Below are 26494 nucleotides of genomic sequence, written 5' to 3' on the forward strand. Positions count from 1 at the left end.
ATGGGTTGCAGGCCCAGGAAATACAATTTCTAGGCGGCAACCTGGGTTGCTAAGGAGTGTATAGTTTTCATACGGCCCTCTCACTGGTTGCTTTCCCCACTTGCCTGCCTCCTGGGGTAGAGCAGCCATTCAGGCCTGCTGCAGGAATCCATCAGCGATCTCTCCCCCACCCCTCAGCAATCCAACACCTTTCTCACAGGAGGGAAGAGGGGTGAAGGAGCAGAAAGAGCCCAGCAGCTCAGAGTGGCTCCATTCCCTTCCCTCCCCACCGCAGCAACACTTGGCTGGGGAAGGAAGAGGGAGGACCCCACTGCAGCCTGCTACAGCCTGGGAGAGGGGGTGAAGAACTCCAGGAGCTACAGGACAAGGAGAGGGGAGGCGGGCAGAATAGATATGGGAGTAGAACTAATGCGAGGATTGTGGGGACAGGACTGATTTGGTGATTAGGGGGCAGAATTAATTGCTGGGTGGGGGTCAGGCAGATGGGAAGGTGATGTGACCCCCACCCACTTTTTTTAGACCACTTTAAGCACTGGTGCCACCTGAGATTGGAGCCTTCTTGTACCACCCTGCCAGAGGCTGGCTAAGCCCTAAGAATTTATAAGCCAAAGGAAAAAAAACCAGACAAAAAGTAGGAGAAATGGAATATGATTAGCCCCATTTTATAGATGGGGAACTGAAGCACAGAGAGAACAAGCAACTCCAGTGGCAGACCTGGGAAATGAACCTCGAGACCTAATCCAGTGTTTTACCCAGAGGACCATCCTTCCTCCCACTCCTACGGCCTCTGTAGTTAAGACATTTGGGCTCATTCCATCTCTGCCATTACGCCATTTTAAGTTATCATTTCACTATTCATTTCTGCTGCAGGCAGAGGTGGACTTTACTTCAATTTTTGTTTCAAACCTTATTTGAAAAACAGGCAGCAAGCCTTCAGTTGCTTAGATGGTCCAAGCAGGAAGTGTACCTGGCTTTTTAACCCTCAGACACTGGTGGGGGATGTAAACAAACTTTGAAAATACTGATGAGAATAGAGATGTCCAAGTCTGCTTTGAATCAGTCAGCTCCCTGCATCCCCTTTGTTCCCATTATGTTGGCAACTTGGCTTGGCTTCTTTTCTTTCCTCATGATTAGACTTCAGCAGCGTGACACAAGTAAAACACTGGTCTGGGAACCCTACAGCCTAATTGCCACCCCCCACAGTGATCAAACTACACTTGTTAAGAAAAAGGGAAGAAGAAAACAGAAGACTGAGCTGTTTGCTGGGAGTGTGTCACCAACTCAGAGGGTATTTTCTTCTATTATTAATATTCATTATTTCTATCTGAAAGTGGAAGGCCCAGGCTGAGATATTACTGGAAGAGTTTGGGTTAGGTATTATTTTTTTCTGGGCTTTTTTCTTTTGTGTTTTGTTTTTGCCACACTAGCTGTACCGGGGAGTGTCTTGCTTTATTAATGCCGAGCGGCTCCAGCACTTGTGGTTTTATGATCAGTTAGTCATCCGCTGCTGCTGCCCTTGCTGCAAGTGGCTGAAGAGCCCAGAGCCACAGCAGTGCATACGGGCCCCCTTCTGTTCCAGGGCCAGCAGGGAAGGAAAAGGAGGGAAAGAGAAAGGGATAATACAGGTGTGGGGGAGCTGTGTGGGGGGGGGGTACAGTCCTACTGATTTTCTCTAAGTTCCTGGTGAGAGGGGGGATGTTGTGTGAGTGCTAGTGAGGGAGGGGGAGCCTCTCTAGGTACTTATGGGGGAGGAGAGACCCCTGGATACTAGTGAGAGGCTGTGCAACTGTCCATGAATATTAGTAATTGGGGATTGGAGGAAGAGACCCTCCCTGAGTACCAGTGAGGGGTGTGTGTGTGTGTGTGGGGGGAATATATGTGTGTGTGAGATTCTCCCTGAGCACCAAAAGAGCAGCTGGGGGTGAAAGAGACGCTCCCTGTGTAGCAGGGAGGGTGTGTGAGTTTCTTTCTGTCAGACTATGACTGAGAAGCAGGTGTGCCATTCTCTCCCTGAGTATTAGGGGTATGTGTGTCCCTGAGTACTCTTCCTATATTACAGTTCGTTCTTTCTTCCTTTCTCTAGGATGAGGGGGTCCTGGCAGGCGTTTCCCCCTCTATTCTTCTCCCTTTTCCTCCTCATGCTTCCACTGAAGGACATCTCAACCTCACCTCTCTCTGGTAGAGCCCAACCAACTTTGGTCTCTGGTGGGAGTGACAATGGACACATCTGTCTTGGTATGTATTCAGGTTTTGTTTGCTTGCTTTGTTCGTTCATTTGTTATTACACTGGTAAACAAAGGCTAGCTGTGCACGTAATAAATCATCCTTTATCTGTTTCAACAGCTGCCGCTGCTGCAAACCACCAGTAATCTTAGCCCAAATAATAACTGTTTTAAGACTCTCAAGGCTAACATGGGATTTGGAGCTGCTGTTTGATAGAATTCATACCCTTGGTCTGCAGGAAATATTGGTGATACTGGCTTTCACACCTAGTAGCTAGAGAACCGAAAACAGGATGTGATTGTTTTTAATATTTATTGTGGCTGTTTTGAATGTATGTTACTATGTTTTATTTTATTGTACAGATGAGCTTCCCTTCCCCTCCCCCAAGACACCCTCAAAAAACAGAAGTTTCATCTCAGTTGGTTTTGCCTGGCAAAATCTTCTTAAGAAATACATTTAGGTTTGGGACACAGAGCTTTGTGAGTGCTTCTTTGGGTTTGACAATATGTTCCTGGTGTTCAGGGTGAAATTCATCTAATGTGAAGGGCCTGTGCAAGGCTTTTTGCATCACTTAAGCATTTACCTGCTTTGGAGGATGTGTCTGCTCTGGTCTGAAAAGCCAGCACAAAGGGAAGCATTGAGAAATGTTAGGGAAGAAGCCTTGAGATACATGGATTCAGTGGTCCTAACTACCTGTATAAATGGAATTGAGGTGTGCAGCTCCTTTTCCAACTTGCATGCTGAACCAGTAGCCATGGAGGTTGAGATGTGATTTAAATGCACACACCCAGGGTCCATGCACTTAACCAAATATGAGATGATTTGGGCTTTATGAGGGTGGAGTGATGTTCACCCAACATGGACTTGGTCAATTTACTCCCAAGGTGTAGCGAATCTGATAAAAGTACTAATGTCAGAGTCATCTCGGAGCATTTCTGACATCTGTGGTTAAAAGTGCAGTAGGCAGGAGAATCAACCAAGGTAGGGAGTGCAGCTTTTATTGATTTATTTTTAATTGACATATAGTGACAAAACAAACATCAATTTGCTTTGTGACCAAACAGACATCTTTTTGTCCCTCTCTAGATAATTCAGTTTTCACTGAATTAGTTCCCGTAGGATTCACATATCAGTTTTCGCACTGTTTATACAAGTTTTGTTATGTTTCTGTGTGTACAAGGAAGAATCCTCTATTTTGAGTCTATAAAATTACTTTTATGATTCGGAAACGGAGAATTAAATGTAGGCTTTGTAAAAACAAGCTTTTGCAAAACTTAAGATGAGTAGAAAACTTTTCCATGAATTAAAAATGTGTAATAGGAATAGTTGTTTTTCAACAAATAAATGTTGCCCTGCAGTGTCTGTAACCCAATCACTGAAGCACGGGGAATCTGAAAGTGAAACGAACTGTAAACATAGCAAAATGGAATTAATTGCTATTTACTGTCCAAGGAGACAGCAGTGCAAATGGTAAACAAACAATACAAACAGTGAAAAGTAAATTGTATTTTTTAAATTCCTTCAGTTTTAATAATTCAAGTTTTAACATGGGTAAGTGATTTAGTTTGCTTACAATATGTGATTTTTGTTAAACTTTGTGTCCCTTTAATTTTTGCACAAGGCCATTATCTATCTTTGAATACCACATCCATCACCATGGTAAGCATCTGAATCCTAGCTGGCTGCATAAGGCACTGGAATACAAGGGAAGTAAATTCTACTTTCATCCCATCCCTAACATCATCGACCCTCCATCTAATATCTCTTCCCTCTTTGAAGAGACCCTCAAAACTCTGCCCCTACACTTTGTGTATAGAGAGAGAGAATCCAGATCACTCTTCTTGATGTAGAGAAAATCACTAATTGTGCTGAAACCATCTATGTGACACCAGAATTTGACTCATGACCAAAACAGATTGTCATGCCCCTGAAAACTCTGCAAGCTAAATTGGTGCTGTTCAGATAATTAAAAATGCAAGTGCAGGGGGCCTGCAAGAGAGGCTTTGAAATTTCGTACACACACAACCATTCGTTATCCCAGACTGCAATGCCTGTGGTTTAACTTCTTATTACCCGCTTTCTGTATTAATTTTGAAAACAATGACAAGCCATTTATGTTTCTTCCCTTTAATCAACAAAGCTCTGAGGATCTGATTTTTTACACTTACACTGGTGTAAAGCAGGAGTAACTGCACAGAAGTGCCTGGAGTTAAAGTGGTGTGAGAGAAGAATCAGTCCCTAAGTCAATAAAACTAACCTGCTTAAAAGCAAGGAAGATAGGATTCTTTTTTATCTATCTATCTATCTATCTATCTATCTATCTATCTATCTATCTATCTATCTTAGGGAAGTTGTGGACATCATTTCTGACTCCTCTTCAACAGCTTCCCTAAGCCACAGACTTATTAACTGAATTCTCTGTTTTGGACAGGAGAGAGAGAGATTGAAGAATCATACAGGACTCCCATTTTCATATACGTCATATGTTGATATAAGATGAAGCAATATTTTTAACAGGAAATGTTAAAACAGCAAACTCCCCAGTGCAAATGCCCACTGTAAAATATATAGGAAGATTTTCTTTGCGGAGCAGACTTTCAGACAGGTTAGCTGTCCAACTGGTGGTTAACTTTCCAAGACAGTTACATCCTTTGGATAAGTGAATTGGGCAACTGCTCATTTGAATGGACAGTTCAGTGCACCTGTGTGTGCAATTTACCTGATTTACATGTGTAACCATGGGTAATAACTAGTTGGTTGGAAAAGGAGCCTTGTGAAAAATTTCAGTGGAAACTGGGGGAAAAGATAATTGTTGAAATTTTCCACTAAACAGTTTGACTTTTCAGTGAAACTGAAAATCAAAATATTTTGTTTCAGGAATGCTGCTATGGTACCCTATAGGAGTTGTAATTCAGGAGTTTCGTGCGTCTGGTCTCCTCTGTAGTCCAGGCTCTGAGGTCAGACTGTATCTCCCATGATGCACTGTATTCTCCCCTCATGGTGAGGGGAAGTGGCCACAGTGCATCATGGGAGATGTTGTTTGCCTCAGAAGCCCAATGAGGAGGTCAGAGGCAGAGGAAACCAAGATACAACTCCCATGAGGAACCAGGACAGGATATTGAAATCAATATTTTGGGTTTTGGTCAAAATATTTGTTTTCAAATGTCTGATTTTTCAATAAAAAATCAAAATGTTCTGCAGAGTGCAGGCATTTTTCTCAAAACAATTCTTTTGAAAACTGAATTTTCCATCAACAATCAGTTTTGACAGTTAACTTTCATCCAGTCCTAATAATAGCACAAAAATAATGCATATAATTGTGTGTGCATTTTGCACACACAATCACATGCCAGACTAGTTTGAAAAATTCTGTTCCTCAATCTACAGAAGGCTTTTTGGGAATATACTTATGAAAATGAAAACTATCCTCACAATTTCAATGTAGTCCTATGTAAAAGGGGACTTCTATGATGCTGTCTTTTAAAATAAAGACATTACAAACAATTTAGGGACTCCCTCTGCTCTTCTTTGTGTTGCACATGACAGATAAGAAGGGTTTAAACTGCTGCCTATTTTATATATTTAAATTACAACTATAGGGAAACAGCTGCTTTTCCCTATAGAGGCCCAGATCTAGGGCTCTGCATGCAGGATAGGTGAGTTAGGAGCCCTTGAGTTCTGAGTCTGGCTTTGCCACTATCTTGTTGTGTGGCCTCAAAAAGCCAGTTAGGACCAGATTTGTAAACCCTTATTAACATTCATGTGTACTTTTTGACAAGAGTGGCCCTCTGCTTTCAGTGAGACAACTTGTCGAGCAAGTTACTACACGCACAGCTGAGAGTGTGGCCTTTAACCTCTTATGTCTCCATTTTCCCCATCTGTGGTGGGAAATAAATAGTTAATATTTGCTAACCACAGTTTGAATACCTGGTATTATTGTTGGCCATGTCTAACATCACATTCTCTGTCTCTTGTCATTTTCTTCTTTTGCATCTCTTTTGTATATTTTTACATTGCTAGTGATTTTTAAAATAAGCTTCTGTTCTCTCCTCTGTTGCCAGAGAGCGCTGTAGGGGATGTGTGCAAACGATCTGTGGAGTCTCTTGTAACGATTAGACTGCATGTTGCAGTTGCCGGGCACTTCTTGCTAATTGCACATTTTATTTTTTTTAAAACTTCAGCTTGCACAGCCCCCTTCGCAGCTCCCCTTTGGCTGCCCTGTGGAATGAGGCTATTAGTCAGAGAGAGCACAATATGTTTGGGCAGCAGCTCTTTTAATCTTCTCTAGCTGACCGATATTGCATGGGTCAGCAGCCACACAGGCCAATTTTAGCTTTACCAGGGCCAATGTAATTCTGCTTCATTCTTCTCATCAACTTCCCTGGACCACCTCTCACATTCATCTGTAAGAACCTAACTTCTGGGGGCAGGGGGGAAGATGCGGTAGGCACCATATTAAAACCATGTATATTTTTAATAATAACAATAACAACTTCAGAAAAGCAGAGAAAAAACCCAACCCATAATTCCAGGATCTCCTGTGTTATAAAGCGTTACTATGCAGCCCTGATAGTTTGTGTGATATCCAACTTTTAAAACTGTCTAGCTGTGCTTTTTATGGCGTGGATGCAGGACTGAATAATTTACTGTAGCGTATGCAGTGTAACTGTAGCTGTGTCGGTCCCAGGATATTAAAAAGATTACCTCGCCCACCCTATCTCTTACTGTAGAGTAATAAATTCCAAATCTCAGATCAATGTTGTTTGCAGTTCCTGATAATTTAATACAGTGGCACATACCTAACACAGTGAGAGGCTTTTAATAATAATGCTGAAACAAAATGGCTGTGTAGATATTGTCTAGGGAAGCAGTGTGCTATAAAACATAATGTATAGACCAATGAGTGCTGTAAAATGTCATACTTTGGCATCAGTGTAAAACCACAATTCATTTTAGGCTGACAGTCTAGGCTAGATTCAGATCTGATCTCACGTAAACCAGTGTAAATGCAGAGTGAAGCCATTCACTTAATTGAAGTTACTCTTGATTTACACAGATGAAAGTGAGCAGGATTTGGCCCATACCCAGTAGTGAATGTCAAATGTTTGCTATATATTTTTCCCTTTGGTTGAGATATGGATATATGAATCCCAGGCATATATAGCACTATGGTAGTGATACTATACCAACAGTTGAATAGATATTTTCATTCTAAGCCTCTATTTTCAGAGAAATTTCAAGAAATATAGGGTAACATTTTCAAAAGCACCTAAGTCCCATTTTAAAAAGTGACTTAGGCACTTAGGAATCTCATCGAAAGACAGTGACCATAAATCATACATATAACAATGAGTGCTGTAAAGAATGTATGTAGCATACTTACATACATTTTGGTGCTTTTGAACATTTTACCCATCACCCTTGGGGTTGAAATTCCTTGTACTTGTTCTTAGCCCAAAGGTAAGTTTGTTTGTTTTTTCCCCTTGCACCTTTAGTAACATTCTTTTTTGGCCCATTTGAATGATATGATGATGAAAAGTTGTTTATGATTCACATAATAGGTGTAACTCAGCCACCAAATGCTTGTGTATATATATCTTTTCTCCTTATAGAGTCATCAGAAGTATTGCATATTCACTCAGTGAACACGTTTCAGTGGCTTGGGGAGTCCTACATTTGAATCTCTTTACTTTTGTGCATATAATATGTTAAAATTGTAAGCTTTTTGGGGAAAGGACCATCTTTTTGGTATGTTTGTATATATACGGTACCTAGAACAACTGGGGCTTCTAGGTGTTACTGCATCAATAATTACTGTGGTAGGTTTTTTCTCATTAGACTGAGGACAAACTGGAAGTAAGGATGTGATTAAACCTTTCTGATGCCAATTCAGACTTCAGTGGGATTTAAGCACATGCTTAACTTTAAGCATGTGCTTAAGCACCTTTCTGAAGAGGGAAGCTTTCCTGAATTGGGGTGTCAGAGAAAAGAGGAATAGAGAACATCACTTCTTACATTACACACACACACACACACACACACACATTTTTATATTAAACAATATCAACGAGGAAAGTCCATTGGAAATGCTTGTTATATATTTTGCTAAATGATTATCTTTCAGATATACCTTGTGTAGCACCAGGCATCTATTTTGCCAATGTGGATAGGTACCACTGACCTCTACTGGGTGGAATCAGAACTTTCCACATCTATATCATGGCCCCTGTATGGTATCTAGAGGAGAGAATAATAAATACAGACCTTTGTTTTTTGAGCAGTAGGATAAGAGTTCTGTCCCTGCTATTGCGTGATGCTCAGAGTGACTGTGGTAAACAAGAAAAGTGACACATGTGATGTTCCTAGGTTTTTATGCCATCTACTGAGATGCAATACACTTAAAATATCAATATATTGATATTAATATTTTAAATGTATGGTAATGCACTACATTACATTATGCAGCATAGCTCAAATATAATGAAAATTGACAAATTTGGTGATATTCTAAATAAAATTTGTGTATTGCCACATGTATTTAACATGCAAAATATGTTGCGTAACACAACAAATTTAGGGGGAAATGTATAGTTTATGCGAACATTTTTAAAAGTGGGTACCTAAAATTACAATCACATCAGTGTCTCTATCAAATGTATTTACATATTATGCATATACGATATGGAAAACTAAAATCTGAATTTTGTCCTTCAGAACCTCCCAAACTCAGGTCTCTTTGTACTTTTTCTTCAAAAGCCATAGAACCTCTGGGTAGCCTGGTAGGTGAGGTTTTTGACATACAAGGCCCATATAAATCCATTGTACAGTGAGTGATGCAGAGTTGGAGGAATTGTGGGGGGAAATGCACATTTGGCCACATGGAAATTCAGATGTACTGTCTTCTATAGAATAGCATGCATCTGCATGTGTGCTTATCAGGAAGCAGGTAGGGGGGAAAGTGAACAAGCCCTATAAAATAATAATTTTATAATTGCCTTCAAGGATTTCATTGCACTTTACAAACACTGAGCCTGTTTACAGATGGGGAAACTCAGGCCTTGGGAATTGGCTTGTCCAAAGTCACGCAGGAAGTCTCTGACAGAATAGACTCCAAGACTCACAACTCCATGGGCAGATCCTCCACTGGTGTAAATTGTCACATCTCCATTGACTTCACTTTCACCTGAAAATCAGTTCAAGTGCCTTCACCATTAGATCACGTTTCCTCTCTCTCTCTCTTTTTTTTTTTTTTGGCTTCTGGGATAATTTTAGCCCAGGATGTTGAAGCAAGTCAAAATACAACAAATTCTCTTCAGAAGTACAGTTCCAGAAATGTCTCAGAGCCCTCTCTGGCTATACACTCTATGCTGTATTAATCATCCCTAAGGACTCCAACTGAGATAGCCAAGACATTTTTTATTAACTTTGTTTCCTGATTTTCCTCCATATCCTAAGGCTCCTTTTGTAATAGAGTTTTCTGAAACTTGGACAAGTATTGTATTAACTGTGAAATACAATAGATTAAGGGATATTGACTTAGAACAATGTTGTGCCTGTTGAAACCATATATTATCAGCCCCAGCTCTTAGCTAATTTACCAATCTATTCAGCTGAAGAAGATAAAAATACCAGTAAACATAGGAGAGGTCAAGACAACCAGACTCCTCGTCCAAATGCAGGTGTATGGGAAGGCAAGGTGGTAGGGGCCAGACAACTGCATGAAATGGGAGAAGTGCTCAATGTGCTTCAGAAAATCTTCATTCTTGATATCAATAGGAAACATTTAAGATATATACAACATTTGGGAATGGATATTCATTTTTATAAGGGTCACTCTTTTACAGATAGAAATCAGGAGGTTTTGCTGTATATTTAGATCTGTCTTTATTTTCCATTGAACTTGAACTCATTTTATGGAGGATGTTCTTTAATAACTAGGATCAGATGGGTTTCAGAGTAGCAGCTGTGTTAGTCTGTATTCGCAAAAAGAACAGGAGTACTCGTGGCACCTTAGAGACTAACAAATTTATTTGAGCATAAGCTTTTGTGGGCTACAGCCCACTTCATCGGATGCATAGAATGGAACATATAGTAAGAAGATTATATATATATATATATATACACACACACATATACACACACACACACACATACCGAGAACATGAAAAGGTGGAGTAAGAGGCTAATTAATTAAGATGAGCTATTATCAGCAGGAGAAAAAAACTTTTGTAGTGATAATCAAGATGGCCCATTTAGATAGTTGACAAGAAGGTGTGAGGATACTTAACATGGGGAAATAGGATCAGATGCTGTCTTGTGTTTCAGAGTAGCAGCCATGTTAGTCTGTATTCGCAAAAAGAAAAGGAGTACTTGTGGCACCTTAGGCAAAAACAATCCCTACCCAAAGCGGAAAGCAGGAAGAATGGACTGCTGCAGGCTTGTGCCCAATGGAGATTGGGGATGCTGTTCCATGGGAGCTCTGCAGGGCTAGGCTTAGGATCTTTGGAAGCGGGGTGGAGAAAGCAAGAAATGGAGCCAGCAATCAGTTCTTCTCTGCAGGGTGCTTCACTCCTGACCCCATCGATTACTGAGCAAAAATCTATCCCTTAGAGAAGAAATAGCCCTCCCCTCTGCGGCTGATTCTGAGCAACTGTGAGGGGAGTCAGCCAATGTTAGCTTGGCTCCTGAACATTCAGTGCACCTGGGTAGCAAATGGTACCTCCACACCTCACCAGTTCAGCTATTACCCTGTTAATATGGAGTGATCAGAGTTTCCTGACTTCCTTCTGCAACAGCATATGTCTTATTTAAACACACAAGGGAAAGACACAACTTACTAACAAAACTGCTTTATGCCAGCTGCCTGTGCAGCAGTGACTCTCCCATGCAGTAAGTCTTCCTATTTGGGTTTGCTCGTAGGGTGGGAAGACAATATGTAAATGAAGTCATGAAGTCAATGCAAGTAGACACATGCACGGCAAACAGTACACACTGTTACACCTTGCACTGCTTCTGGAGGAGGGAGGACTAGGAATGATTACTCATGTTCAAGGGGAAGGGTGGAGTTCTCTGTTGGAGTGGAGTTCATCCCATTCTCGAGACACTGCCCTATAGTCCAAGTTTCAAAAAGATACCCCTGAAGACCAAATATTGTGCCTTTCCACCAAATGGTGTTCATTATTTAGGTACTCTTCTGCACAGACTGCCACCCCCCTCTCACAACTCGGCACCGCTTTAGAGAGAATGCCTCCTTGTGCATCCCAGTAGCACAAGGGGCAGAGAATAATTTGCAACACCTCTTTATGGGGTACAACATTCTCTCTGCTGCACAACTGGCTGGCTCCTTGGGGCTGGGAAGGCAGAGCCATAGCTCCTTCCACTCCCCGCTGCCTTTTCAGTGCGTTGCTCCCAGCGGAAACAAATTAGTCGCAGCCCTGACACTCCTCTGAGCGCGGGGACTGCCATTCTGGGTAGCCCCTCCATCTACACCCCAGCCCAAGTACAGAGACTTGTGCTAGCCCAGCTTGGGTGAGCTGCATAACAGGGGAAGCATCGTTAGCGGCCTAAAAGGGGAACCTAGTTCTTTCCTCACCACCATGTGTGTTTGTGAAAGGGCTAGCCACAATCTCGCCCACAGAGTTTGCGCAATGCTGGAAGCAATCTGCCTGGAAACTTTCTCTCATTTCCTGTCTGAATTGCACTTTTCAGAGGGGCGGTTTGCCTAACTAGGAGTTCAGTAAGGGTGGAGGGGTGAGGAAAAACTCCATTGTCTAGAACCCTAGATCAAAGTAAAGGATGACAGGCTATTCTCAGTCAGTAACCTGAAGGTCTGTAGGTTCATGTAGAGTGCCAGAGAATCCATTTGATAAAGTCTTGGCTTTACAAAAACTTATCTGAAATTGGAAAACTGAAAACTAAAGAGGCAACTCTGTGTGCTTTGACACTTTCACAGCAGCCATAGATATAATTCTAATGATAGTTTCTTTTGTATGTTGCTGCAGAAGTGGATTAAGTTAAACAGTCTGGTGAGATTGCTAGAGACTGCATGGCCAAGAAATGAATCTCTCTTGCTCTGGTTTTATTATAAGGGTATGATTTTTTCTAGTCTATTGGGAATGTCATTTTATTATTAAACACTATTTTCAAATACATGGGGAGAAGTGCTCCTTGACATGTGAATTTTCAGATTACTGCTGCTGAGTAAAATGGTTATGGTTTCCTCTTATCTCCTCATAAATTAACAGCAAATGGGACAAACTATCTCTAAAAGAGGCAGGTATTTTATTAATACCAGAGTCTAGTTTCTAATGGCTAGTAAGCATTATAATACCAATGCATTTCTCCTAGAGAAAACATTCTTCAACCTGTCAAGACATTGAAACCTATTATCAAGTACCATGGAACAGTCAATTTCTTGAATCTTATTTATAAAGAAAATCCCACACAACTACAACATAAATGCAAGTTTTTAACTTCAATTGTGGAACCAATTTAACTTGCTTCATATGTGCCTCCCACAATATGAAAAATAAATCAAATATCAATTTGCTGAATTAAAAAAAGCTATAAACAGGTATTTCTAGATCTGAAACTGGTTAACTTGCTTTTCCACTGAGCCCACGGTATTAAAAAGCTTATATACTCTCTGAAAATATTCTCTGACATCAGCAGAAGTGATTAAAGCAGTGAGATTTCACCAGGTTTTCAAAGGCAGCTGACTTTTCTTTTTCTTTTTTCCCCCCTAATTTCCTTTTTATCTACCTAATGATTTTCCATTTTTAGCCAACAGAGTACTGACCATAAATGTCTTATGAAGATTTGCTAATATTTCTGTGTGAGGAGCTGATGATTTGTCTACTTATTGTGAAGTGTTTTTTAAAAAAGGCTGTAGCAAAAGTGAACTCTGCTGATGTTACTAGTATATGCCTGGAGAAAAATGGATTGTATCATTATGATTATGGTATGATCAGTGTGCACTAAGGCACAGTCCCTGCCTTGAGTGTCTTATAATTTAAAGAGATCAGAATTCCACCCTGAACTTCCCAAAATCCACTTGGGGAATATTTATAACTTCACCATGTGTCATTCTTTTCTAGGGCTTTGGGAAGGAAAGGATGAATCATTAAGTTGATTTGTTTTCTATCAGTCTTAGTTTTACACTAAAATAAATCTGTCTGTAGTATATCAGAATGCAATCTGGACATGCATCCATGTAACAATGTAATTAACATTCTTGCATGCATCTTATTGACATGCTGCTGCATCTGAAATATGAAGTGAATATAATACTTAGTTCAGTTTTTGGATACTACAGTACAGCTGTGAAGACCAGAAAAGAAGTGACATGACACAGGATGTACATCCTCCCCTTTCTGCATGACTGCAAACATGCTATGATTACAACATATAATCACATCATCAATGAGCGTATGGTATCACACTGACTGGTTACATTAAATGGCAGCTATATGGATCCCTAACCACAACAGCAAATAGTTCCTTCCTGCCTGATAGAGTGCAAGAAGATGCTTGAGGTAGGAAGAAGACTTCCACAAGGACAGACAGGATTGTAACCATGGCTATGGCTGAAACTTCATCCCTGCTATAAATGGCTACAGTACAGTGCTTTGAAAGAAAAGCAGATGTGCGCTTTATTGCTGTCTTAATTGAGAAATGAACATATCGTGAACAGGAGATACAGAGGGAATGCTATCAGGGGCTTACATGGTGAAAGAGCAGTGAAAATGCGGAGTTCTCAGTTATATCACAAAGACAAATGGAACATTATTTTTTCTGCGCTGCAGTCTTTATAACCTTCAGCTGCTCAAAGTGACAGGTTGCTCAGCTTGAGGAAGTAGATGTTCAAAATCTAAATGAAAATCTCTGCAAATTTTACCTACATTGGGCCGGGGTGGGGGGGGAGGTGTAGGGGAGAATATGTCTTTTCTCTGTGAATGTGACCAGCCTTGGAATTTGCCAATAGATCCTCTCACTCCCTTGTTTGAACCACTTCATCAGGTTCTCCTTGCCAGGGCATCAGTTTGAACATTTTGCCCTGAATTCCAGGCTGTGCTCATTTCTGCCTGAGCCTACATTTGGCTCTTGTCTCCTGTCACATTCTCCCCTCATGCCTTTTGCTTTGCCAACAGTGTTGACCTCGATGCCCCCATAGTTTTCTTCTCCCACTCCCATCTTTGCACTTTTTCCAGGATGCCATGAATGCAATGCATGACGTTCCGAACCCACTTCTCCCAGCCAGTGTCCCATCTTCATTCAGATCTTCCCTGAAGAGTCACTTCTTCAGTAAGGCCCACACACAATAAAAATGAAAAATAATAACTACTACTTTTTAGAAATGTCAAAGCCAGATCCTGCCTCTCGTTTGGCTAGTGCATCTCATCTTTCTACTCCTGTCTTTGAGACTGTAAAGTCTTTAGACTGAGGGCTGTGAAAAGAGGGGTAGTCCTGTGGTTAAAGCACTGGACTGGTACTCAAGAGACAAGTTTACTTCTTAGCCTTACCACGTATTTCCTATGTAAGTTTGAGCAAGTCATTTAATCTCTGTAAAATAGAAGCAGCAATAGGGGCTGGGAGGGTAAATTTGCTAATATTTGTAAGGTGCTCAGACATACAGTGGTGGGGGCCTTAGGTATATAGAAGTCCCTCCTGGATAAGTTCCTAGCAGGGTTTCCACGGTGGGTATAGGATGTACGGTATGTCTGCTCTGGGCATTGATGTTGGGTCTCTGATTTTGTTGGTAAGGTCTTTATTATTTGGGATATTTTCCTCATTATGAACTGATTTTTTTTTATTAAGTGCTAATTCCTTGAAATGTGCTGCTGTCTTTCTTCCTTGGTGTCTGTCTCAATTTATTCTCTGTTTTAGGTAAGTATCCATTCTTATAATTAGCATGCCTTCTAAATTACATCTGTAAAGGAGTCCTGTTGAGGGTTTTGTTTAATGATCTTAAGTATAGTGAAGCAGGGTTTTTTATGTCTACTATGAGATGGTGAGCTCCCTGCTATTCCCATTGGTGTCCTTGAATTACTTCCTGTAAAATATAAAGTTTGCTTTTCTCTATATAGAATTATATTGCCTTGTAATAAAAACTCTCAATAAAGAGATTGGGCCTAATAATTTCCAGTGGTGGTATGTTTTCTCCACCAGTTTCCAACTCATAACCTGGCCCATGAAGAATATCGCAGCCTTATGTTGGAAAATAACACCTTGTTTGGTTTATTAGCACATTGTGGCAGTGTCATCAATAGAGAATTTATCTGTCCCTTACTAGATATAGGCCTGACCAAAACCCTGAATGTTAATAGCTCTGAGCTTTAGGAAAGGTTGGATCTGTATCAGTATTTGAATTTTGCATCTCTATTTTGTGTCAAACAAAAACCTGAGATCTGAGTCTCCTCAGTAGTCCCTGATGGGAGAAAAGAGACAGGACTCAGCTGTATTGAATACAAAGGGAATTCTTTATTTGGGCTGCTGGAAACAAGTAGATCTTAGAATTCTCTCCAGCTCTCTAGCTCCTAGAGTACACGCAGCCTGTGCTACTGATTGTCACTACACAGGCACACTCTCTAAGTCTGTCTGCACTGCAACAGGGATGTAATTTGCAGCTCATGTAGACATACCCATGAGAGCTTTAATCTAGCTAGCTCATAGAAAAATAGCAGTGAGGACACGATGGCATCAGCAAACGGTGTACAAACCCTCCTCCCTTGCTGGGTACATACTTTCTTGTCCAGCCAGGGCCAGCAAGTCCTCACTGCTATTTCTAGTGAGCTAATTAGATTAAAGCTAGCAAGGGTACAGCTACATGAGCTGCAGATCACAGCCCCAATTTCAGGGGAGTCAGCCTAAGCCTGACTTGAACTTCGCAGTCAAGGAAGGGTCTGCTGATTATTTTGGTCAAGACATAAGAACGGCCATACTGGGTCAGACCAAAGGTCCATCTAGCCCAGTATCCTGGGTTCCGACAGTGGCCAATGCCAAGTGCTTCAGAGGGAATGAACAGAATAGGGAATCATCGAGTGATCCATCCCCTGTCGCCCATTCCCAGCTTCTGGCAAACAGAGGCTAGGGTTACCATCCCTGCCTATTTTGGCTAATAGCCATTGATGGACCTATCCTCCATGAACTTATCTTGTTCTTTTTTGAACCCTGTTATAGTCTTGGCCTTCACAACATCCTCTGGCAAGGAGTTCCATAGATTGACTCTGTGTTGTGTGAAGAAATACTTCCTTTTGTTTGTTTTAAACCTGCTGCCTATTAAGACTTTGCATCATCTAACATGACTCCTTTATAAAATTGCAGATCCTTCACCCCCTAGCCTCACTGAAGGGAGATCCAATGACAGGTACCCCAGTTTTATATGGAGCTATGTTTGGCTTTTGAGCAACAGCTCTGTGCAGGGGCCAATGTGGAGCCACTCCTCGAGGAGCACCAGAGACACTGGACTTCTCAAAGGCACAGCTCTCTAGTGCTTCCCCTTGCACACAAGGAGACTGAAATGTGCTCTGTTGGGATTAAATAGAACCTCTTCCCTCCTTCCTTGCCATTTCCCCTGGCGCACCAGCCTTTCTCTGCTGCCTGGTGCAATGGAGGCAAGGCTGTGTTCCCACTTGCACAGGCCTAGAGCAGCAGCGAGCAGTCCCTGAGCTTACCAGAGCTCAGAAAGTGACCCCTATACAACCACATAAAGGGGGCATGGTGAATTTAGGAAATATTTCGGCCTTAGCAAATGTTTATTTTGCTGTCTTGGGGCCTGCTCTTGCAAGTCCTCTGTGTGTAGAACCTCCATTGACTCCCATGGAGATCCTGTGCAGGACTATGCCATGTTGTCAACGGAATGTTTTGTTTGGTGTGTTATATTTGTGGTTGGTGATTTCTAATCTACAGTCATGCAGGAGTTTTTTGTCCTTCAGCTTTTGCCTATTTCTGTCCAGGTGCATGCTGTGAAGATGTAACAGTTAAGTCACTGTGAATCAACCTTGGGCATGTGATTGCCAGCTATGTGCAAAGTGCCAAGATGCTGATTACAATACTGTCTGTTGGAATAGTGTTGGATCACTAGACTATTTTTTTTCCTTCCTCAGTTTGTTTCTTAGTTGCAGGTGGGTTCACACTAGGGACAAGAATCAAACCTAGAAATTAGTTTGTTTGTACAGTGTTTCTCACTAATGTGGCTAACAAAATATTTTTCTATTGGAAAATACTATTTTGTAGAAATCTTAACTTTCTGCTGGAACATGTAGATTTTCGAAAAAATTAATTTAAAATTTTTTGGATAAAAAAGCATTTTGATATTTTATTTCAAAGTGAATTTTTTAGAAATTTATTTTATATGATAAATTATGATATAATGTACAAAAATCAAAGTTTGAACAAAACATTCTTGATTTTATTGGAATGAATTTTGTTTTCAGAAAGATTTTGTTCCAGGAAATTTCTGGTTTTCTTCTGATTCAGAATTAAAACAAATTTTGAAATGTCAGCTTTGATGGGCGACTTGACCAGATCTAAATATGGCTATATAAAATTCAGGCTGTTTTGTGCATTCATCTACCAATTGCATCCAACCACTGGCTTGATAAGTAGCACTGTTTTAATAAAAGTTAGAAATAAAGTGGGTTTTTTTTCCAGAAATATTATCAGCCATGGAACATCTCAAAAAACAAAACACCCAATGGTTCATGTCCACTTGGCTATATTCACACTCTATTTAATCCTGTCATATGTATGAGATAGTGATCTCTTTGTTTTTGCTTGTTTGCAGGATGTGTGCTTGTGGTATCAGTAATTGAACAGCTTGCAATGTTTCACAACTGTACAGCAAAAGCAGCAATAGAGAGAGTCTGCAACTATCTACCTGGTAAATATCAAATACACCATATGTTATGCTGGTGCCACTGTATTTCACTGTTAATTAAAAATTCATTTGAATCTGAAAATGTTTTACCCACTACTGTTACAAAATCTACGAATAGTGTATGTGAAAGACATCAAGGGTGAAACTGTAGCTCACTGAAGTCAGTGACCACTCCCACTGACTTTAGTGAAGCCAGAATGTCACCCCAAAGATACTTGCATATAATACCCTCAGTTTGTTTACTTTGTATATTTGTCAGCACTTTAAGAATAGCCAGTTTCGCTGTATATTCAGTCAGTTTCCCCTGACATTTGTGCGAGTCTTTACATAGCAACTGGGAAGATGAAAACACTTTCAGAAATAAGAAACTGTTATAAACTGTTGTAAAGTCACAAAAACTGGCAGAGGGACTAAAGGGCAGGTGTAAGACATTCAATTACTTTCAAGTAACTTTGTAAAATGGACTAGATATATGCCATAGTGCTGGTAGGGAACCGTACCTCACTCACCCGTCCAAAATGTAACCCAGGGGCTGCACTTGTGCAACAGTAACACAATCCGCAGCATGCAGATGGCGTATCGTGGGCAGCCAAGGCCTGAATGAGGTCAGGCAGGTGCTGTGCTGCCAAGGGGGAGAAGGAGGAGACGTGCTGTTCACAAAAGGCAAGCAGGAGAGCTACCCTTCAAGGGTCACGGTAGATTCTCCGTTACTGACAATTTTAAAATCAAGATTGGATGTTTTTCTAAAAGATCTGCTCTAGGAATGATTTTGGGGAAGTTCTCTGGCTTGTGTTATACCGAAGGGCAGATCAGATGATCACAATGGTCCCCTCTGGCCTTGGAATCTATGAATCTGAAGCTGTCTCTAACTTCATGAATTTAAAAAGACCGTTTAGGATTTTTCATTAAAGAGTTTTTTCATACAGTATCTTATTAATTCCATCTCTGAAAAACTAATATCTTTCTCTTTAGTCCCTAGTTTCATGGAGGATGCATGTAGAATAATAATTCTATGCTTTCTAAGGTGTGGAGAAGGGTTTGCTAGAGGTCATTCGCTGAGTCGAATGATGGTCAGTCAGTTCCTGTTACATGAGACATGTTTTCATTTTTGACATCACAGGCAGATAACGATAGAGCTTCAATTATAAACCCTAATATTGCTGTAAAACTATGGTTTTCTTCTTTAAAAAAAAGGCTCTGTAAAGATGACACACTATGGTTCTATGTTTATTTTCACACAGTGAATCTATTTCAAATTTGTTCAGTGTACAAGTGATGAAATTTATTTTTAACTGCCAGACCTGTAAACTTGCCCTCTACTCTGAAGGTCAAGTTGCATTCTTTCTGGTTTATACATCATTGTAAGTGTAAAAATTCTACAGGCTAAATTCTGCCCTCCTCTGTATGTATATAACCCCATCATCCCTTCAAGTTACATCTGTGCAACCTCATTATCTTCAGTGATGCACATGGATGCTATTGCTATTCCTTGAGGGAAACGTTTGACCTGGGACTAGAAATTTGTTAACAATTCTATGGATGATGCATGAGTCAGAATGCAATCAAGCCCTCTCTCTCTCCTAGATGTATAGGCTCTGCAGAGCTAACAAGAGTAAAAAGCAGTAAAACTTACTTTTATCACTCAAGTAAATAGATATTATTTTGAATGCACTCAGGGAGCAGACCTGTTGAAGAAACAGGTACCATTTAAGCTGAAGGAGCAATTCTATTATTATAGATATGCCTGAAGAGCCTCATGAATAACAAAAACAAAGCTAATATACAACAATTCGGTTTTCAGAGGAACTAAAGGGAGTTTGGGTTTCTGTTGGCCTAATCTAACTTCCTTTAAGGTCAATATTCTTCACCCTCTTAAAATAAACATTTTTTACTTGAACCTCTTTCCCTTAGCAAGGCTTGTTTCTATAAAAAAGACTTCTGTGTATTCTTTTCTTTGTATCTGTGTGCATACAACACAGCAGGAGATATGTGTAAGTACAAATACTGACTGACTCTGAGGACATAATTATCAAATATTGGTCAGAGGTTGTGGTATATTGCCTGAAGCCAAATGCTAAATGTAGTATGTACAATCCAAGAAGACTATATTTACCCTAAAAAAAGAACAGGAGTACTTGTGGCACCTTAGAGACTAACAAATTTATTTGAGCATAAGCTTTCGTGGGCTACAGCCCACTTCATCGGAAGCATAGAATGGAACATATAGTAAGAAGAGATTATACATATATATATATACAGAGAACATGAAAAGGTGGCGAGGAAGAGGCTAATTAATTAAGATGAGCTATTATCAGCAGGAGAAAAAAACTTTTGTAGTGATAATCAAGATGGCCCATTTAGACAGTTGACAAGAAGGTGTGAGGATACTTAACATGGGGAAATAGATTCAATATGTGTAATGACCCAGCCACTCCCAGTCTCTATTCAAACCCAAGTTAATGGTATCTAGTTTGCATATTAATTCAAGCTCAGCAGTTTCTCACTGGAGTCTGTTTTTGAAGCTTTTCTGTTGCAAAATTGCCACCTTTAAATCTGTTACTGAGTGGCCAGAGAGGTTGAAGTGTTCTCCTCCCGGTTTTTGAATGTTATGATTCCTGATGTCAGATTTGTGTCCATTTATTCTTTTGCGTAGAGACTGTCCGGTTTAGCCAATGTACATGGCAGAGGGGCATTGCTGGCCCCTGATGGCATATATCACATTGGTAGATGTGCAGGAGAACGAGCCCCTGATGGCGTGGCTAATGTGATTAGGTCCTATGATGGTGTCACTTGAATAAATATGTGGACAGAGTTGGCATCGGGCTTTCTTGCAAGGATAGGTTCCTGGGTTAATGTTTTTGTTGTGTGGTGTGTGATTGCTGGAGAGTATTTGCTTCAGGTTGGGGGGCTATCTGTAAGCGAGGACTGGTCTGTCTCCCAAGATCTGTGAGAGTGAGGAATCATTTTTCAGGATAGGTTGTAGATCTTTGATGATGTGCTGGAGAGGTTTTAGCTGGGGGCTGAAGGTGACAGCTAGTGGTGTTCTGTTATTTTCTTTGTTGGGCCTGTCAGGGTTTCCTTCCCCACTCTGAACTCTGGGGCACAGATGTGGGGACCAGCATGAAGGGCCCCCTAAGCTTATTTCTACCAGCTTAGGTTAAAACTTCCCCAAGACACAAAATTCCTCGTATCTGGGATTCAGTATGCTACCACCACCAAGCGATTTAACAAAGAATTAGGCAAGAGACCACTTGGAGACGTCTCCCCCGCCCCCAAATATCCCACCAAGCCTTGCATCCCCTTTCCTGGGGAGACTTTGGAATAAACAAGATGAGCACAGACCAGCCTTGGGTTTTTAGGACCCTAAAAACCCAATCAGATTCTTAAAAAAACAGAACTTTATTAGAAGAACAAAAAAAGATAAAATAAACACTCTGTAAGATTAGAATGGAAGATAATCTCACAGGCAGTCAGATTCAAAACATAGAGAATCCCTCTAGGCAAAACCTTAAGTTACAAAAAGACACAAAAACAGGAACATACATTCCCTCCAGCACAGCAAATTTCACAAGCCAAAAACAAAAGAAAATCTAGCACATTTTCTAGCTAGATTACTTACTAACTCTGTAGGAGTTGAATTGCTTGCTTTCTTGATCTGTCCCCAGCAGAGGCATCACACAGACAGATCGACAAAGCCTTCCCACACCCCCAATTTGAAAGTATCTTGTCCCCTTATTGGTCAGGTGCCAGCCAGGTTACTTGAGCTTCTTAACCCATTACAGGTAAGAGGATTTTATAGTACTGTATCAGAGCTTCTTAACCCCTTCCCTTTATATTTATGACAGGGGCTGTCCTTTAGTACGTGACTTCTGGGTACTCTTCTGGCTCTGTCCATCTGTTTTTTCACTTCAGCAGGTGGATATTGTAGTTTTAAGAATGCCTGATGGAGATCTTGTAGGTGTTTGTCTCTGTCTGAGGGATTGGAGCAAATGCGGTTATATCTTAGAGCTTGGCTGTAGACAATGGATCGTGTGGTGTGCCCTGGATGGAAACTGGAGACATGTAGGTAAGTATAGCAGTCAGTAGATTTCTGGTATAGGGTGTTGTTTATGTGACCATCGCTTATTAGCACAGTAGTGTCCAGGAAATGGAACGCTTTTGTGGATTAGTCTAGGCTGAGGTTGATGATGGGATGGAAATTGTTGGAATCATGGTGGAATTCCTCAAGGGCTTCTTTTCCATGGGTCCAGACGATGAAGATGTCATCAATGTAGCGCAAGTAGAGTAGGGGACGAGAGCTAAGGAAGCGTTGTTCTAAGTCAGCCATAAAAATGTTGGCATAGTGTGGGGCCATGCGGGTACCCATAGCAGTGCCGCTGACTTGAAGGGGTATATATTGTCCCCAAATGTGAAATAGTTATGGGTGAGGACAAAGTCACAAAGTTCAGCCACCAGGTTTGCCATGACATTATCGGGGATACTGTTCCTGACGGCTTGTAGTCCATCTTTGTGTGGAATGTTGGTGTAGAGGGCTTCTACATCCATAGTGGCCAGGATGGTGTTTTCTGGAAGATCACCGATGGACTGTAGTTTCCTCAGGAAGTCAGTGGTGTCTCGAAGATAGCTGGGAGTGCTGGTAGCGTAGGGCCTGAGGAGAGAGTCCACATAGCCAGACAATCCTGCTGTCAGGGTGCCAATCCCTGAGATGCTGGGGCATCCAGGATTTCCAGGTTTATGGATCTTGGGTAGCAAATAGAATACCCCTGGTCGGGGTTCTAGGCATGTGTCTGCACAGATCTGTTCCTGTGCTTTTTCAGGGAGTTTCTTGAGCAGATGGTGTAGTTTCTTTTGGAAATCCTCAGTGGGATCAGAGGATAATGGCCTATAGAATGTGGAGTTAGAGAGCTGCCTACCTCTTGTTCATATCCCAACATATTCATGATGACGACAGCACCTCCTTTGTCAGTCTTTTTTATTATGATGTCAGAGTTGTTCCTGAGTCTGTTGATGGCATTGTGTTCAGCATGGCTGAGGTTATGGGACAAGTGATGCTGCTTTTCCACAATTTCAGCCTGTGCACGTCGATGGAAGCAATCTATGTAGAAGTCCAGTCTGTTGTTTCAACCTTCAGGACGAGTCCACGCAGAATCCTTCTTTTTGTAGGGTTGGTAGGAAGGTTCTGTGGGTTAGTATGTTGTTCAGAGGTGTGTTGGAAATATTCTTTGAGTCGGAGACATCAAAAGTAGGATTCTAGGTCATCACAGAACTGTATCATGTTCGTGGGCCTGGAGGGACAAAAGGAGAGGCCCCAAGATAGAACAGTTTTATGTTATTGCTATTCCCCCTGGAGCCAGTCATTATTTGTTTTGTTATGCCATTGGATATTTATATGCTGAGCTTCTTATGCTCATAAGGAATTCTGTGCATAGAAATGGCTCTAGCTAGCCAGCTCCCCAATGTCTATTTTCTAGAGTTGATGGCAAGCCAAACCAACCCCTCCTAATAGCTGCTAGTGAGACTGAACCAACCAGTTATCTCTTCTTGGGCAAGAGACATTGTACAAACCTGCTGGCTTGTCTCCTCAACGGGAAACATTAGAGAATGCTGTCAGCTTTTGTCCGCCATGGGAGATGTTGAGGAAGCCAGCTATTTTCTCTTACAGGACACTTCAAAGAGCCAGCTGGCTTGCTGGCTAGCTTTACCAAGGGTATTTTAATCAGTGATGGTAGCAGACATGGGATTGTGTTTATCCACTGCATGTGCCCTTTCAGAAGGGTAATAGCAAAATCTAATTCTGGTCAGGAGACCCATTTTTAATCAGCAGATTGATTATAAAATCCAATCAAAAGAAATTATGTGGCAAAGGAGGCAAATAAATGAGTCTAATAACTTGATTGAAATAAAATATTTATCATGGGATAAGAAGGGTAAGCTGCAGTAGCTCCTGCAGCTATCATCAGCACCTTATCATTAAGAGGTAGTTGGGTATTTAATTTATGTACTCACAGCTACATTGTTAAACCTTTGGGGCCTGGCTCTCCCTTCACTTATGCAGGTTTTACACTGATGTCACTCTGTTCACATCAGTGGAATTATTCCTGATTTACTCTGGTGGGAGTGAGAGGAGAGTCAGATCCAGTGCTGTCTTAAAACCTAGCGGTGTTTTGGAAGGAAATACTTTTTGTCTGGGGAAGAACTTCAGAATAGACCACTCCAGCTGGATGTTGGTTCTGATAAATCTGATTGGGTGAGGAAAGATAGCTACTTTGATTGGTGGATCCTAAGTGTTTATTTGGGCACATTAAGACGGACAGGAGAGAGATACATAGGAGTTTGCGGAACAGTGTTTAAGGGGGAGGTGACTGGAGACTTGGACATAGCTACTTTCTGGAGTCCTAGGAGTTGTGGGCTGTATTCTTGCTTATGTATTTTGCCACATTTACCATATAGGGGGGTGAGAGAACCTGGATTTGTGCAGGAAATGGCCCACCTTGATTATCATACACATTGTGAAGAGAGTGGTCACTTTGGATGGGCTATTACCAGCAGGAGAGTGAGTTTGTGTGTGTGCGGGGGGGGGGGGGGCGGAGGGTGAGAAAACCTGGATTTGTGCTGGAAATGGCCCAACTTGATGATCACTTTAGATAAGCTATTACCAGCAGGAGAGTGGGGTGGGAGGAGGTATTGTTTCATGGTCTCTGTGTATATAATGTCTTCTGCAGTTTCCACAGTATGCATCCGATGAAGTGAGCTGTAGCTCACGAAAGCTCATGCTCAAATAAATTGGTTAGTCTCTAAGGTGCCACAAGTACTCCTTTTCTTTATACCTGTGTAAATGCACCTTTATTTTAATGTCTGGCTATGAGTCATGCTTCACTGCTTATTAATAAGCAAAAACTGATATCCAGTTGTTGATTATAAGATACAGGAGACTGGTAGGCATTACAGCACCAATTGAGTAGTACATCCCTGTTCAGCACATCTCTTAAGCACTTGGTTAAAGTTAGCCACATGCTTACAGAGATGCATTTAACAATATGTTCAAGTGCTTTGCTGAATCAGGCCTGAGTCCAATTATATGCAGGAAATACTCCCATTCCTCCACAGAACTACAAGATCAGACCTTCGTATTAGATTGTAACTGGATTCAAACTCAAGTTTCTCTCACAGCAGTGCACCGCTTTTCCCTCAAGGCTAATATATGATAGTCCAAGTACTTGTCTTTTTCAGTAAATATGTTGCTAAAGATTTTTTTTTATAAACCGTATTTCGATGTGTATCCTTATTTGTTCAACTTAAAAGAATGAGATTTTAGTAAGTATTTAGAAAGGCCATAGTAATGTGAAAGATGAAAGGAAAAAAGGAACACGATAGCTATTTGCTAAACTATAATTACTCCTTCTGTTATTCATTGCAAAATTATTTCTATACTAAAGATACGAGTTTTTTACCTGCATAAATACTTGAAGACATTAAGTAATTCCAGCAGTAATATGAACTCATACATCATTTTCTGCACATTGATTTATCTGTTTTGCTTTCTTTTTGAGTTACAATATAAGATAACAAGTGCTTTGTCCTTAAACTGCTTAGAAGATGCTCTTTAATAAATATTATGATAATTCTTAGCGCTTACATTATGCTATTCATCATTGCACTTAACAAACATTAATTCTCACAATAGTTCTGTATGACTCACCTACTGACACACAAAGAGTCAGAGCCTTGGTTAGAAGAATTTTCTGGTTCATAGTCATGTGCTGAAACCACTGACTGAGCACATGCCTTTCTCTAAAATAACCTGATATTTACCTGGACAAAGCAAGTCCAGCTGTGTTTCATGGGTTTGTAAAACTATCTTTAATTATGTTCCATTGTTTCAAAAATGTATGTTTTCCAGAAATACTGAACTTGCAAGGCATCTGTTACTTGGTAGCTGAGCTTTATGGACCAGAACTAATTAAACTGTAAGTACTAATTAAACTGTAATTTTTCATCTAAAGTTTGCTTGTTTTAAGGGATTGTTTTTGGTTTTTAATGTACTGATGTATTGTCAGTGTGAATTGCGGGGGTTTCACTCTTCAAGTTCCATTAGTATGAGAGTGAGAATAACTCTTTTTTATATATATGGTGTTCCAGAGAGACACTCGATTAGGTAGTTTGGGCAATAGACTGAAGTTAGCTGTTGTAAGGACCCAGGGACTAAAACCGGGTCTGCAGAGACTGCGATGGCCTGGGGGCCATGCAGCGTCACAGCCAGGGAGCACAATGGAGAATAGGCGCCATAGGAAGTGCTACCCAAAAGACTCAGAGTGGTGATGCTCTGAGGAACCTCTGATTGGCCAAGCACTCTATTTAACCCCAGGAAAGTTGTCTGGGCAACCATACAGACTT

The 26494-nt window shown here is 40.9% G+C and overlaps 1 protein-coding gene across 1 annotated transcript in view; it reads left to right on the forward strand.

Moving 5' to 3' along the window:
* Window positions 1–1467: 1467 nt before the first annotated feature.
* Window positions 1468–26494, forward strand: part of AOAH (acyloxyacyl hydrolase) — a 119934-nt gene continuing 94907 nt past the window's right edge. The window contains exons 1-4 of the mRNA XM_074945344.1: window positions 1468–1625; window positions 2084–2235; window positions 18008–18103; window positions 26001–26067. Coding sequence (XP_074801445.1) covers window positions 2085–2235; window positions 18008–18103; window positions 26001–26067 — 314 coding nt within the window. The 5' untranslated portion in view covers window positions 1468–1625; window position 2084. The remainder of the gene's footprint in view (window positions 1626–2083; window positions 2236–18007; window positions 18104–26000; window positions 26068–26494) is intronic.

The sequence above is a fragment of the Natator depressus genome, chromosome 2 (genome assembly GCF_965152275.1).
Source record: "Natator depressus isolate rNatDep1 chromosome 2, rNatDep2.hap1, whole genome shotgun sequence".
Lineage (NCBI taxonomy): Eukaryota > Metazoa > Chordata > Testudines > Cheloniidae > Natator > Natator depressus.